This window comes from Poeciliopsis prolifica, unplaced genomic scaffold (genome assembly GCF_027474105.1).
Source record: "Poeciliopsis prolifica strain line A6 unplaced genomic scaffold, Auburn_PproV2 SCAFFOLD027, whole genome shotgun sequence".
NCBI lineage: Eukaryota > Metazoa > Chordata > Actinopteri > Cyprinodontiformes > Poeciliidae > Poeciliopsis > Poeciliopsis prolifica.
In genome coordinates, this window is record NW_026562402.1 from 2,571,067 (window position 1) to 2,584,760 (window position 13,694).

General features: G+C 37.9%; 1 protein-coding gene across 1 annotated transcript in view; it reads right to left on the minus strand.

The window, feature by feature from the left end:
- LOC129371628 (kelch domain-containing protein 8B-like) overlaps positions 1-13,694 on the minus strand; it is a 140,043-nt gene that overhangs the window by 19,784 nt on the left and 106,565 nt on the right. Inside the window, exon 4 of the mRNA XM_055048328.1 lies at positions 9,497-9,721. Within this exon, the coding sequence (XP_054904303.1) occupies positions 9,497-9,721 (225 nt within the window). The remainder of the gene's footprint in view (positions 1-9,496; positions 9,722-13,694) is intronic.

Consider the following 13,694-nt stretch of genomic DNA (forward strand, 5'->3'; position numbering starts at 1 on the left):
TTTGGTGCAGTGACCAGGGGAAGGAAACCTTTTGTTTTTCTTCCACAATACTCATGTTTATAGTTCCATCAACTCTGATTGGTAGCAAAATGAAAGCAGGACTTTTTATACCTTTTTTCAGTCCTATTCTATAACAATCTAATTTATAGAGTATAGAGTTAGTGCTTGTCCTTGTGTGGATCCATAGGTTCATAGTCCATTTTCAGATATTGGACTGAAAGAGTTCAATGATTTATGTTTAGTGACAACTTTTTTACATCTTTATTTCCCTTATTTCCTCTTTCCGACAATCTTAAGGATGACCTGATTATCGGTACAGACAATTTGAAGAAATTCTGGTATTCCATGAGAACAAACGAGAACGCAGCCTGTTGAGTGTGATGTGGAGCCAATCACAAAGAAATGTGACGGAAAAATGGAGGACAATTCTAAAAAAAAAATTATTTAAAAAATCTGCATTTGTGCACCAGAGAGTTTGGTGGCGTAAGACTAATTTCAGTGGTCCACAACTATCACCATTGCTTTTTTGCAGTCAGCCATGTTTGTTTACTCTAGACCCAGGTTTGGTCTTGAGGGGTTTTGGGAGTTTTCAATCCGACATCTGAAGGTCGGACAGTGAAATCGTTTTGTGTGTTTGTTGTGTACGATGACACACTGAGCAACCAGACGTGGTACATATAAGATTTTTTTATTATATTGTGAGCTGGGTCTCTCAATATTTGAAAAATAATTATGAATAATTTTCAAATCTTGCTGTGTGAACCAGGAATTATGTAAAGAGTGGGATATTGGTTTAAAACCCAACTTTTAACTTCTTCACAACTTTCTCCCTGACCTGTCCTGAACAGTTATTCACAAACACAGTTTACTAAGATGGTGAATTACAATGCAAAAAATTTCATTAGGTGCAGTGGAGTAAGGAGGGATTAACACATCACAAAATTCACATTTTTGATTGTACAATTTTTGAAAATCATGCATAAGTTTCCTCTTAAAACACTATAATGCACTCCTTTGTGTTGATCGATCACATAAAATACTTCAAAGTTGGTGGATGTAATGTGAAAAAAGTGCAAAATTTGCCTGCCAGTGGACTAGGATGTAACATGGATCTACATAATTCTTGATTTAAAATTATAAATCAACCATCTGTTAAAATAATCTCCATTCAGTTGATCTACTGTAACTTTTACATGCAGCCATCCGGTTTGGCCTTTCAGATGTGTTCCTAACAATGTGCTGTCCGACTGGGTTTCTAAAGGGCATAAAATCTACAGAAGCTGCTCAGAAATTTGCATGGAATAACAGGCTTAGATATGTCTGACACATGTGGTGATGGACTCACTGTGTGTGAGCGGTGAGTTAAACAGCACAGAGCTAATGTTAGAAACCCCATTGATCTTCTAGCTCTTTTGTTTTCTCATAAAAGGAAATAGGGTCCTTTTATGAGCTTTTTGGCCTGAAATAATAACACAGGTGTACGTCTCAGCAATAGCTGTGGTAGCCTAACTGATGTGGTACTTCTGGTTTGTTTTACTTGATGGGTGTAATCCCTCCTACAGAAGTCAGTTCATGGACAGGCGTTTAACCCAAGTTTGACCTGGTGAAAACTAGCTAGCTGACATGTTATGTAATATGACATGTTTTTGTACTGATAATTGACACTGCTTTAGATTATTGCACAGAGACGTCTGGTAAAAGTGTTTACTGCACAGACATGTTTTAGGTTTATTTCAGTACATGACTCAGTATTTACCTTACAAACCTGTCTTATCAGCCTTTAAACACCAGATTTAGACACTATTATTAACTATTCACAAGCAACAGAATGCAGAAGCCAAACCACGAACAAGAAAGTTTCACACCAAGGTGAACTAATAGTTCACTTCAACAGACCCGAGTCCTAGGTTTATAGGTGGATCAGAGTTGGATTACACATTCATACCTCCACATACAAACCAAACTTTTCAGGCAAACAAACTGGGGTTGGATTAAAGCCGAACAAACAGGGCTGGCACAAAGCCTTTGAGAAGCTGTCCTCTGCAACTTGACCATTTTCTGTTTTCTAGTTAAATAGACAAATAAATATTCTAGCACTGAGATCATATGAACATTTAATCAATCCAATAGCTTCATTTAGAACTGAAGATGACATTTGTTTTTTGTCCTGGTATATAAATAATGAGCTAACTTTATTACCATATACATCACTGAAAGCACAGATGAAGTTGTGCATCTGGAACAACTCTAGATATAATTAGCAGACTCTCTGATATAAGGGAGTGTGTTAGTAATAAAGCCTCTCCTCTGTTCAGCACTTTCGTTATTTACTGCATCTAAACTGCTTCACATGCAGGAAATTTCTAATAAAATATTGCAACCGTGTAAATAGTTTTATGGACTTTCAAGGTGGGAAATTCTTTAGCAGTGAAGAAGGCCTTTTGACATCAAAACGGTCTTCAGGAAGCTCTAGCACAAATCTGGTGCATTTGTGTATTAGTTAGCATGTTGTAAACTTTGTAATGAGGTGATGAAATGGAAATGCTTAGACTCCATGCAGCTGAACCAAGCTTTTAACCCACAAAGCATAATGTGCATCAAATTTGAGCTAGTATAGTAAAAGGACTTACTTTCTTTAACGATGTCTTTGGGCTCTTTCCCTCTCTGAGCAAATCCTAAAAGCTCGACTTTGAACTTGCTTACTCACTTGCCTGTTGTAATTTATTAAACTATTCTGTTTAATTATAGAATACCAGAGGCTGCACTGTGGCACAGTTGTTAGCATTCAGAAAGAAGCTCAGCCTGGGGTCTTTCTGTATGGAGTCTGCATGTTCTGCCAGTGCAGTCGTGACTTTTAGACTATAGTAATGGGTTTCTCCGAAATGACCGCAAAAGTGTGTTTGTCCTGTCATGGACTGGTGACCTATCCAGGGTGCATCTCCTCTCTCATCGAATGGAGATCAGCTCCAGTACACCTCTGACTCAGTGATGATAAACCGGTATAGATGAGAGATGGATTAAATGTACAAACTCTCAAATTTTATGGAAAGTAAATAACACAGTAACAGTGGAGCAAAGCTGCACTGTGACTGAAAAAGCTTGATAGTACACATGTGGGTCATCCACCTTTAAGACAGATTTGCTGGGTTGATACTAAGCTCGTGAGATTGACAGTAAGTACAATTTTTGTGGGTTATATTTTGTTCACAAGTGGGTTTAATGTCAAATCCATCAGAAAGGCTATCACTTGTATTTCTTCCTTTCTGGTACAGTTTAGGATTTGGCTAATCCAGAGTATGGAAAGGAGATTTCCACTTCATTTTTTGAACAACAAATGTGCCAGCTATGAAACCAGCACCATGTGAACAAAGATTACAATAATCCAGGGATTCAAATGATAAGATTTGACAAAACTCTTAGTTATTCTTGATATGACGAAAATATATTCTTCCTGAAAAGACCAGATCAAATCTAATGTACATCTACAGTACTATTGTTTTTTTTTTTTTTTTCACTAAACTTTACTGGTCATTTTATCCCTTTGTCATTACAAAACATTTGAAGATTTGGTCATTTCATAAATGACTTTTTCAAGCTTTAAAATCATGTTAATTCATACCCACATGGGGAATGCTTGACCACTCCTTCCTCCTTTATTCTGTCATGTTTAAATACACCTTACATTTTAAAACAAGTTAACGACATTTTAATAACTGCTGTAACAATCCGGGGATAATTGTGAGCTACTGGATTCATCGAGTCAGAACTGTCTGGAGGAGTTTTTGTTGTCAGATCTGCTATTTACTTCACTCTAGTATTAACACCGACTGTGTTCCAGAAAGGACTACCATTAATCCTACTCTACATTTCATTTTTTTGTGCATTTGTTGAAATAGAAAAGACGACATGCTCTGTACACGCCATCCAGCATCCAGAGCGCAGCTGCAAATGTCTGCTGTCAACCGAGGATGTTTTCTGCCATCATTTCAGTATCAATTTAGAATTTTTCCACTCCTTCTTGCCATTCCCACATATCATCTCAGCACTGCTCTCATCCTCTTCACGGCAGACAAATGGGCACATAAACAGGAAACTCTACACGAACAAACACAAGCACACACCGCCATCTCCAGGGTCTATTTATAGGCTTCGTTTGACAGCATGTCCAACTAGATAATAGTCTGAAACACAAGCCGATCCTTTAATCATCATCTTAGTTAACATACACGCCTCTTCTGCAGTGAAGCAGCTTCATACTTCACATAATTATAGTAGTTTGCAGCACCTGTCAGTTGGAATACCAGACTAATATGAATGAATACACATCCACCCAATCAGACAGTTTGGCAACAGACACATGTGCAGTGTTGCATCCTTACTGTCATGATTTATGGCCACAGAAACCTGTAGCATAAATAAATGTGTTGACCTGTTGCATTTTACGCTCTCATTTTCATCTCATAAGATCAAACACAGTAGTAGTGAGGGAGTGGCAGCAGTTGAGAGGAACAAATGAGATTATAAGATCCACTGATTGTTCTTTCGTGTTTGTTTTATTGTCATCAGCTTTCATCTCCTTCCTAATCGACAAAAAATAAAGAAAAGCATTAGGAGCGGCTGAGCTGCTTGTCAGATTATTAGTGTTGGCACCGCAGACGCAGAATGCATGTGGACTGGTCATAAAAAATGCCATTAGTAGAAGAAATGATTCGGGAAATCGCTGCGCCTTGCTTTAGAAGTAAATGACATAGGAGAGCGGAAAGGTAAGATACATTTTTTTTGTGTTGGTTTTAAGGATTTTTTTGGGCTCTATTAGCCTTTATTTGACAGAAACATGACAGGAAAATAGGTTGTCAGAGAGGGAAAAGACAAGCAGCAAAGGTCAATAGGCCGGGACTCAGACCAGTGCTGGCTGCATCAAGGACTGAGGCCTCAGGACGCTTTACCCCAGCACCACCGCCGCACACATTTTGAAAGAAAATGTAAAGTTGGTAAACATAATGAAATTGGATTTTCATTGAACATGTATTTTGTAAAACTGCTGATACATATTTTAGCTGATTGTAGTTCCTCTTGAACAGCAGTAGCTTAAGAAGATAAAACAGCAGCAATTAGGCCACAATAACAAATTTTACTGGGCGAGAAGGCGTTCGAGAAGTTATCGCAATCAATGATAATTTGTTGCTTGGACGAAATTTTCAAGTAAAAATAATGGCAATCACATTTATATATTTGGTTAGAAAATGTCTTGCCATATACAGTTGTTTACTATTGCTGTTAGGTTTTGCTAGCCTGGCTATTGACTTATTATGCTGTTCTGTAATCACAGCCAGTCTGGGCTTTTTTGGATTCCTCCAGTGAACAGAAGGAGAGGCTGTAGAAAAGTGATGTTGACTTTCTGCTGTTTTAGAATAGTGTTCCACCTGCAAACCCAAGAACAAGAGGCGTGATTTTACCAGGCAATGGTTTTGCCAGATCAGTTCATTTCAAAACATTTTCAAACCCAGTATCTTTTATTACAGATAATGGTTGAAATTTTCAAATGCTCAATTTGACTTTCTGTTATTTGTTCAAAGTCTTGCTCTCTCTCTCTCTCTCTCTCTCTCTCTCACTGTTTTGGCTGAATAAACTACCAATGTCACAGTAAATACAGTTTATCTTACTGAAATCTTTGCCAGACATCGAGGGTCAGATTCAGGAGCATAAGGAATTTTCATGCAAAGTTTGCGTGAATGTTTAATCTTCCCAATAGTTATTCTTAAAAACACACACATACACACCCTTGCATACACGCACGTACACTGACACACAACAGTGTAGTACTGAGGTAGCAACCCAGTTAATCACTACGTCAGGTCAGCCTTTTATGTTTATTATGCTTGCATGTTTGATGATCTAAAAGAAAGGTGCCTGAACTCTAAAAGCAGTGATAATAATTAAAGAGCTACTGTATCTTTTTCAGCTTTTAGTCAGTGATACTGTATCTTCCCCACAGTAATGACTCACTGACAGCCAGCACCAGAACATCCATTAACCCTGCTTGCCTCTGTGTTCCTCTGCAGCACTGACTGCTGACGTGGAGAACATTTAAATGCAAATCATGGTGATTTAACATTTTCTAGTAAATAGAAAACATGAACAGGTAATGAACCTGCTCTGTGTTTTCACTGCCTTCTGGGGTCACAACTTCTAATAAAAAGCCTAATCATGCAACCTTTTTTTTCAGATTCACATACATGCCTGCGAGTTACGAAGTCACACATGAAGCTGAGTTGATTTGCATGTTTTTCTACTTCCCGCTCTGTGTCAGGCTGCAGCATTTTTATATGAGAAGGAAACTGCAGTTGTGAATGTTGCTTTGATAGCTACCCTCTTGGTAGTTTTATTTTTGCCTCTGCTTTCAAGATGTATAATCTCAGCATGTCAGTCACAGCGATGCTGCCCCAGTACATCAGGAAGAAAAACACTCAGAGCAACATAAATGGAAAAGGGAATGACAGAGATAAGAAGATGTAAATCCCAAACAACAGAAGGAATCCACAGTGAAATGAAATGCACCTTTTAAGAAAAGAAATGTGACTAAAGATTACCCAAGTGTCCAAAGTAAAGAAAACATGAGAAAAAAAGTCAAAAACACTTAAAAAAACAATAACAATATATATTCCTGATATACACGATCAATATCAGTAGATAATACATTCAATAGAATATTCAATATTTAATATTCATTGAACTGCACACACACAACTAACCACACACACAACTAACACACTCACTCTTTGGTTAGCTCCAACAATTTGTTGAGTAACTTGCACAGTAGCAGTTTCAGGTTTTGCCACTGGGCCTCATATCTGATTAAAAGTAAAAAACAATGGTGTGGAGAGAAAACTGGATAAAAGAAAGACTTTCCAGTCACACATCCAGACATGTCCCCAGTAGTTCAGATATTTAAAACAAAAACAAATCAATACTTACTGATCTTGACTGATATGAAATGCTAATATTGTGATACATTTTTCAGCCATTTCATCCAGCCCTGCTACTTGCACATTTAACTGTGCAGCATACCAAACAAACCAACCATGTTTACAAGTGTCACCAACCTCAAATATCACACATATATGTTCACAACAGCTACAAAATCAGTGCTGTTTAGAGGTATAGATCACAGCAATTAACTAATTTTATTATTCATGCTCAGTTTCTTCTATGCACATGCTTCACTCACCTCAGGATGCTACATACATGAAACATACGAAGAAACTAACAGTATCACTTCATGTCTAATTTATCTGACCCCTTGGAGGCACTCATTGTATTATAGTGATACACTCAGAATTGTCAGCAAGTTCTAGAAAAAGAAAGAAATGAAAAAGTAACACACTCATGCATGATGCAGCAGAACACTATGACTGTCATTGACCTATAGGTACTCAGAACACGAGAGAATCAAAAGCAATAAATATAACTCAAAGACATGACAGTTATATTTATTGCTTTTGATTCTCTTGTGTTCTGCGTACCTTTAGGTCCCTCAAAGACATGACAGGGCTAATTGATTTACAAAATCCCCTTCATTCATTTATTTTCTGTTGCTGTGTGTGAGTTTTAAACTGAATACGTAGCAAAATAGGAACAATTGTGAACGCAGCTTTAAAAAAAATGCATTGCTGTTCACATACACTCACCGTGAGCTTTATAGACACATTTAACTTGAGTTGGTAAAAGCTTATTTGATGAGGAGTGAGATGAATGAAGGTTAAATCATGAAACTAACCTTTTAAAATTCATAAGATGAATGGGAGTATGATCAGACGGGTCATAGTTGCCAAACAACATGTAGAACGTCAGAAGAAACAGTCTTCGTAATGAAAGCAGATCCAAGTCCAAGGTCTTTGTGTCAATCAAACCTGATCTGTTTTGGGTAACATTTCAAATAATCCAGAACTTGTTAACTATTGCCTCATCAAACTGGTATTTGCTGGATTTAGTCACCTCTAATCAGAAATCCTTATTTTCCTCTGCAGAGGAACGAAGCCATCATCCTTCTCTTCATTATGGAAGCTAAATAGATTAAATTCCTAATTCACTTAAGATGGAATGAATAAATGAGTTTTTAATTGAAAGCCGTACCAAAAAAAAAAAAAAAAAGCAAAGCATTGATTATTTGGACCTTTTGAGCCTTAACAGAAGACGTTACTTAATTGCTCACAGCCAGCACAAAGTGCTGATGTCTGACTGATGGTAGGTGTGAGAAAAGGTTCAACTACTCACTTCCTGTTCACTGTAGGACAAAATATAAGGTTTTACGAGCTTATATGTTTGAATTTCTTGTTGACTTTTGACCAAAAAGCAGGAAGAATGGATATAATTTTAGCTAACAGAAACTACACTGTTGCTAGTATTAGCGCTGTAAAAAAAAAAAAAAAAAAAAAACATTTGAAATTGTCTTCATTTGTTGATTCTTTTTAACTGCAAGTCAACATTATCCTTCCAGTAAAGCTGGCTGAAGCAGGAAGTTAGAAAAGTAGCAGCTTAGATATCCCATGAGTTCTTGCTTTAGAAAGAAATGTTAACATGCATAAAGCAAATATTTTCTATCCTCAATGTCTGAGAAAAATGTTGTATGTGTGTGAATCTGTCTATGTAACGCATTTAGCTTGAAGGTTCACAACACTGATTATTTTTCTTACGGTGACATTATAAAAAGCTTCGTTTTTTTTTATTTATTTTTTTTTTGTTCACACCATATTTTTGAAAGCTGAGAAAAGTAGCAAATGTACCAAAAAAAAAAAAAGAAAAAACATTAATTTCTGAACTTTTTCAGGGAAGCAATAATGACTGCAGAGAAGGCATCTTCATTTAGTATTCTGTAATGGAAAAGGTTAAATACACTCATGCAGCGTGAAAATGTCAACGTGTTCAAGTGTGAAGCAGACAGATTACAGGTCACTGGTCTACCGTAGTCAAATTAATTAAACCTTTCAGGACTGTCGGAGTATCCACTGAAAACTGCAGCATGTAAATAAATCATCACAGCAACCAGCTTGCAACAATCACAACAGCGAATGTCTTTGTGCTTTATATAAACTTTATATATCCACAATAAAATTCTTATATTCGGAGGGAAAAGCAAATATGAGTTTGAGTGCATTCATTAAAAGTAAGGCAGTAAGGCACTTCCACAGCTATGTGGTACATGAAATCGGGCACAATCATTGCACCAATTGGATAATGAGCTACACTGGTGCTTAATTTACATTGAGCAGCGTGTTAATGAAAATCTTACACTCTCACAGGGAGGAAAAGAAAAAGAGAGGGGGAGCGAGAGGGATGGAATGAATAAATGAGTTTTATTTATTTTACACATCAGTGGAAAAGTTGGACCAAAATGGTCGACGTATGTCGGTAGGTATGTAAGGTACCTTACATAAAATATGAATTACATCCGTAATTGTACCTTGATGTTAGTAAATACCGTTAAATAACCACTTACCTTGATCCAGGTCAAACTCCTCTGTAGTGCTGACAAAGTGAGGTCGGGAGTAGAAATTATGAGGCCCCGGCTGCTGGAGCCCACCCAGGCTGAACAGGCTGCGCTCATTGGTAGCGCAGCACGAGAACGCCCTCCGGCTGGGGATGCAGGGGTACCGAGTCCAGCTCTTCATCTCCAGGTCGAAAGCCTCCAATGCCGTTACTGGCATCTTTCCCTGACGACCACCTGAAGGAGGAGAAAGACTTATAAAAACTTACTTTCTTTTTATATCAGTCATAATGTCATCCTACACTAATGTAAAAAAAAAAAAGTATTCTCTCTTTTACACATTTCCTTCTGATTTTTTTTTCCTTTTCTGTTTGCTTATACATTTCAGATCATCAGGCAAATTCAAGATAAATTTCAAGATAAACTGGCAAAATATTAAATGTGGTTTAAAAATGATGATTTCAATATTAGGAGAGAAAACGTATCCAAACCAGCCATGCCTGAACAGTCGTCCTCAAACTTCATGCCTGCTTGTGAAATCCAACTGACATTTCAACAAAGCCAAAACGCAATTATTTATTTATTTTTTAGAAATTGCCTTGTTTCAATTCAGCAAACTTATTTTTATAACTCAACTCATGGAATTGTATGGTCAATGGAAACACAGCTACTTTGATTTACTGGGGTTCCAAAGCCTGGGATAATATTGTCATTGTGTCATTGTCACTGCACACCCACTTTTTGAGCTGCAGGATTAGAGCATAAAAACGTTTTATAAATAAGTATCATCAAATTGTGGTGTACTTCACTTAAAAGTGAATGAATTTCCAAGAAGGTTGACATTTAGTTGAGTAAAAATACAGGGACAAGTCGACAACTTCTGCCACTGCTACTGCTTGAAATTTCACTCTTCATCTTCTTCCACTGTCACATAGTTTCAGTGGCATTTATATCAAAATCTACCAAGTGTGCAGAATAACTTTGAGACCACGTTTCATTTAGGGTTGAAAAGCAAAGCGCAGCAGCAGGGTGCTCCCCTCAGAGTAAACAACTAAGATTAAGAATAACTAAGATTAGTTATTTACCTTCATAAATCATAACTAAACCTTGGAAAACACTGCTACAAAGAGAAAGTAGTATGTTAATCGGTTATTGAGTGAACAGGGTGGATTTTGGCAACAGAGGGGGGAGGAGAAGCACTGAGGAAAGGTGCTGGAAGGAAGAAAAACACACAAGATGCAGTTGCTAGGGGCTACAAGATAAGAGGAAGATCAATAGAGGGTGAGAGAGCAAATCACAGCAAAAACGGAGGCAAATGAGAGAGTGACAAAGAGAAATTGCAGAGAGAAGTGGCTGAAAGAGGAGAATGTGGAGGAGTGGAAGAAGAAAGTGGAAGAGGGTCAGCTGGAGTGGGCAGGATAACATGGAGATCGATACTGATAGTGAGACAAAGAGTCGAACTGAGTGGGAAGCATTAGCGTGAGAGAAAGGAAAGAGATTCAGAGAAAAAGGATCGGTTGAATGCGGCAGGATACTGTGGATGTGGCCGCTGTGTGAATCAGCAGGTTATCCGGACGTTAGATCAATATTCTACATGAAGACTTTTGAACTGCTGCCAAAAGTATCCATGCCTCGATGACTTTTTCATGTTTTATTTGCGCATTTTGGGAGATTTTATGTGAAAGACAGCAAGTTTGGAGCAACAACACAATGGACCTATAATTATTTACAACATCCAAAACTCAAACAAAGTGCTTCATAGATTTTGGTGACGTCAAAAGAACAAAGTACTACTTGTACCTTGACCCTGTTTGTTCACCTGTGTGAACCAACTGAAACCTTTATGGTGCATTTCACAGTCGATAATAGTATTCACTTCGTCTTCTGTCAGCTTTTGATCGTTTGACATCATTTCCACTCCGTGTTCATAAAGACAGAGAATTTCTCAGAGATGAAATGTGTTACGGCCACTTATGCCTCTAAAAGCCTTCATGCCGTTGACCTTTGCCACGTTGTTTCTGTTTCTCACAATCTGCTTTCCTGCCTCACCACTGCCAAAATAAAAACCACTAGAGCCGACAAAACCTTTAAAAAACAGACATTTGATATTTATAATTTATTATTTTTATTTCTACTTTTATTTATTTTGAACATCACAGTACAGTAGTATAAAATCATGCACAAGAACAAGGAATGCAAAAGACACGTTTTTGTACCACAGTAATCTTGACATGGTCGAAAAGCAGTAGGAAGAAGTAAGAAACATTAGAAGTAACTGACATTAACATGTTCAACTTAATTCTGAAAATAAACTTTAAGCCAGGAAGGGCTCCGACATATCGGGGTGTGCTGTGAATATTCTGTTAGCCACGTAAACTCTGCGTCCACACTTCACAGAGAGTTCAAATTTCATAGTTGAGCGAACCCATTGCCTACATTTCTCGTGACAAAGTCATTTTATTTTCCCACAGCCTAACTGAATGCCAGTAAGTCTGCGAGGTTGTCGGGTGGCTACCCTGGTTTCTTCTCCATCAGGGCTGCCACTGGAACTGTCAGTGGCAGTCACCCCATGTGCCCTGTTGACAGCCGGGTGTCGCTTGCATTACAGTTCAATGTACAATGTTGCCTGCTTTTTTCAGTTCGCAACAACTAAGAAGAGGAAAAGACAATGTAAACAAATGAAAAACAATTCTAAAAGATTCGACTCAATTTTAAATTCCATCAGTTTTTGTTCGAACAAAAGAAAGTTTGTGCGACGATTCTGCAACCAGTATTGGGCTAGCTTAGCCATCTGGCTTTTTCTTACAAAACAACAACAACAAAAGTCAAGTAACTATTCAAAATAAGTTTTAAGTTGATTAAAATTTATTTTTGAGCAAGCTGAATAGATAAAAAATTTCCAAGACTAGGAAGTGTGATTAGAATTGATATATTTTTTCAGCTCCTCAAAAGCTTCTTCTAAAATTAGTCTGAATATTTTTGTACTTTCATTAGTTTAATTTATTGAGACTTCATGTCATAAGATCATAGACATCACTGTGTACTAACACTCAGGACGTTGATCCTTGAATCTGACCATCATCCCTGACCTTAAGAACCATTCATAGAAATTGAGACCATATTTTCTCGCCTCTCCCACAGTGAAGCCTGACGTTTAAAGAGGCAGTACTATTGCCTAAATATCTACATTTTTCAGCTTTACAGCCGGTTATGATGCTCTTCCCTCATCACAAACATACCTGGAGTGTTACTTTAGTTCTTTCAGGTAGTTTTGAGAGATCATTTAATCTCCTGTGGCAACCATTCAGCTGTGTCAAATGCCTGGGTGGACCGAGCTCTGCCTTTAAAGCTGCAGTTTCCACCTCACAGAGCAGTCCTTCCCTGCCACTCAGCTCCTTCAGAATAGCCAGCAGAAATTAGTAAACCCCTGGTGGAACTGTGATCTCACTGTCTGAGATACTTCTCAGTGCAACGCTTGTAAAAATGCTGTTAAAGGATTAGTAGAGGACTCATGTTATGATAACTTGCTGACGGCAGAGTTTCAGAGAGGCCCAATTTCAAGGTTTTAACTTGCAGTAAAATTGTCTTTAAACCAAATTTCATATCATATTTATAACAACTGAAGAAAACATAGTCCCTTGACTGTGCTATAAAATGGCACTACGTGCCTAGCAAACACATAACACTGCCCTTTTACGTCAAGTTACTGAAAAGTGGTGAAATTTAAACCGAAGAGGCTTCAGATACCCACTGATCCTGAAACGGCCCCTCCAGGAGCAGCAGGTGAACAAACAGCGTGAGTGGACAGGATAGGAAAAACATTTCACAATCACAGCGCTTAGCGGTGGAGGGAACAGCGAGCTGAAGCAAGATACTAAGGGAGACGTAATAATCAGGATTTGTGGTTATGAAATCAGCAACATAAATATCCCATAGATTTGTAGATAAACAGATGAAATCATATGTATACTTGACTTGTATGAGTCATGATTGCGAGGATGCACGTTAAACCAGCCATCTTTCGCTGCCTTGCCAGTCATCATTAACTCCACTGTTACTCAGATGGATTAGCTTCCTGAGCTTATCTCTCACATTGTTTTTATGGAGTGTTTTCAAAAAGAATCCCATCTTCTAACCGGCGCGGCAATGCTTGACACAGCGCACAAACCGAAACCCAGCAAAGGGTTCTTCATTTGGTGGCTCGTAAATC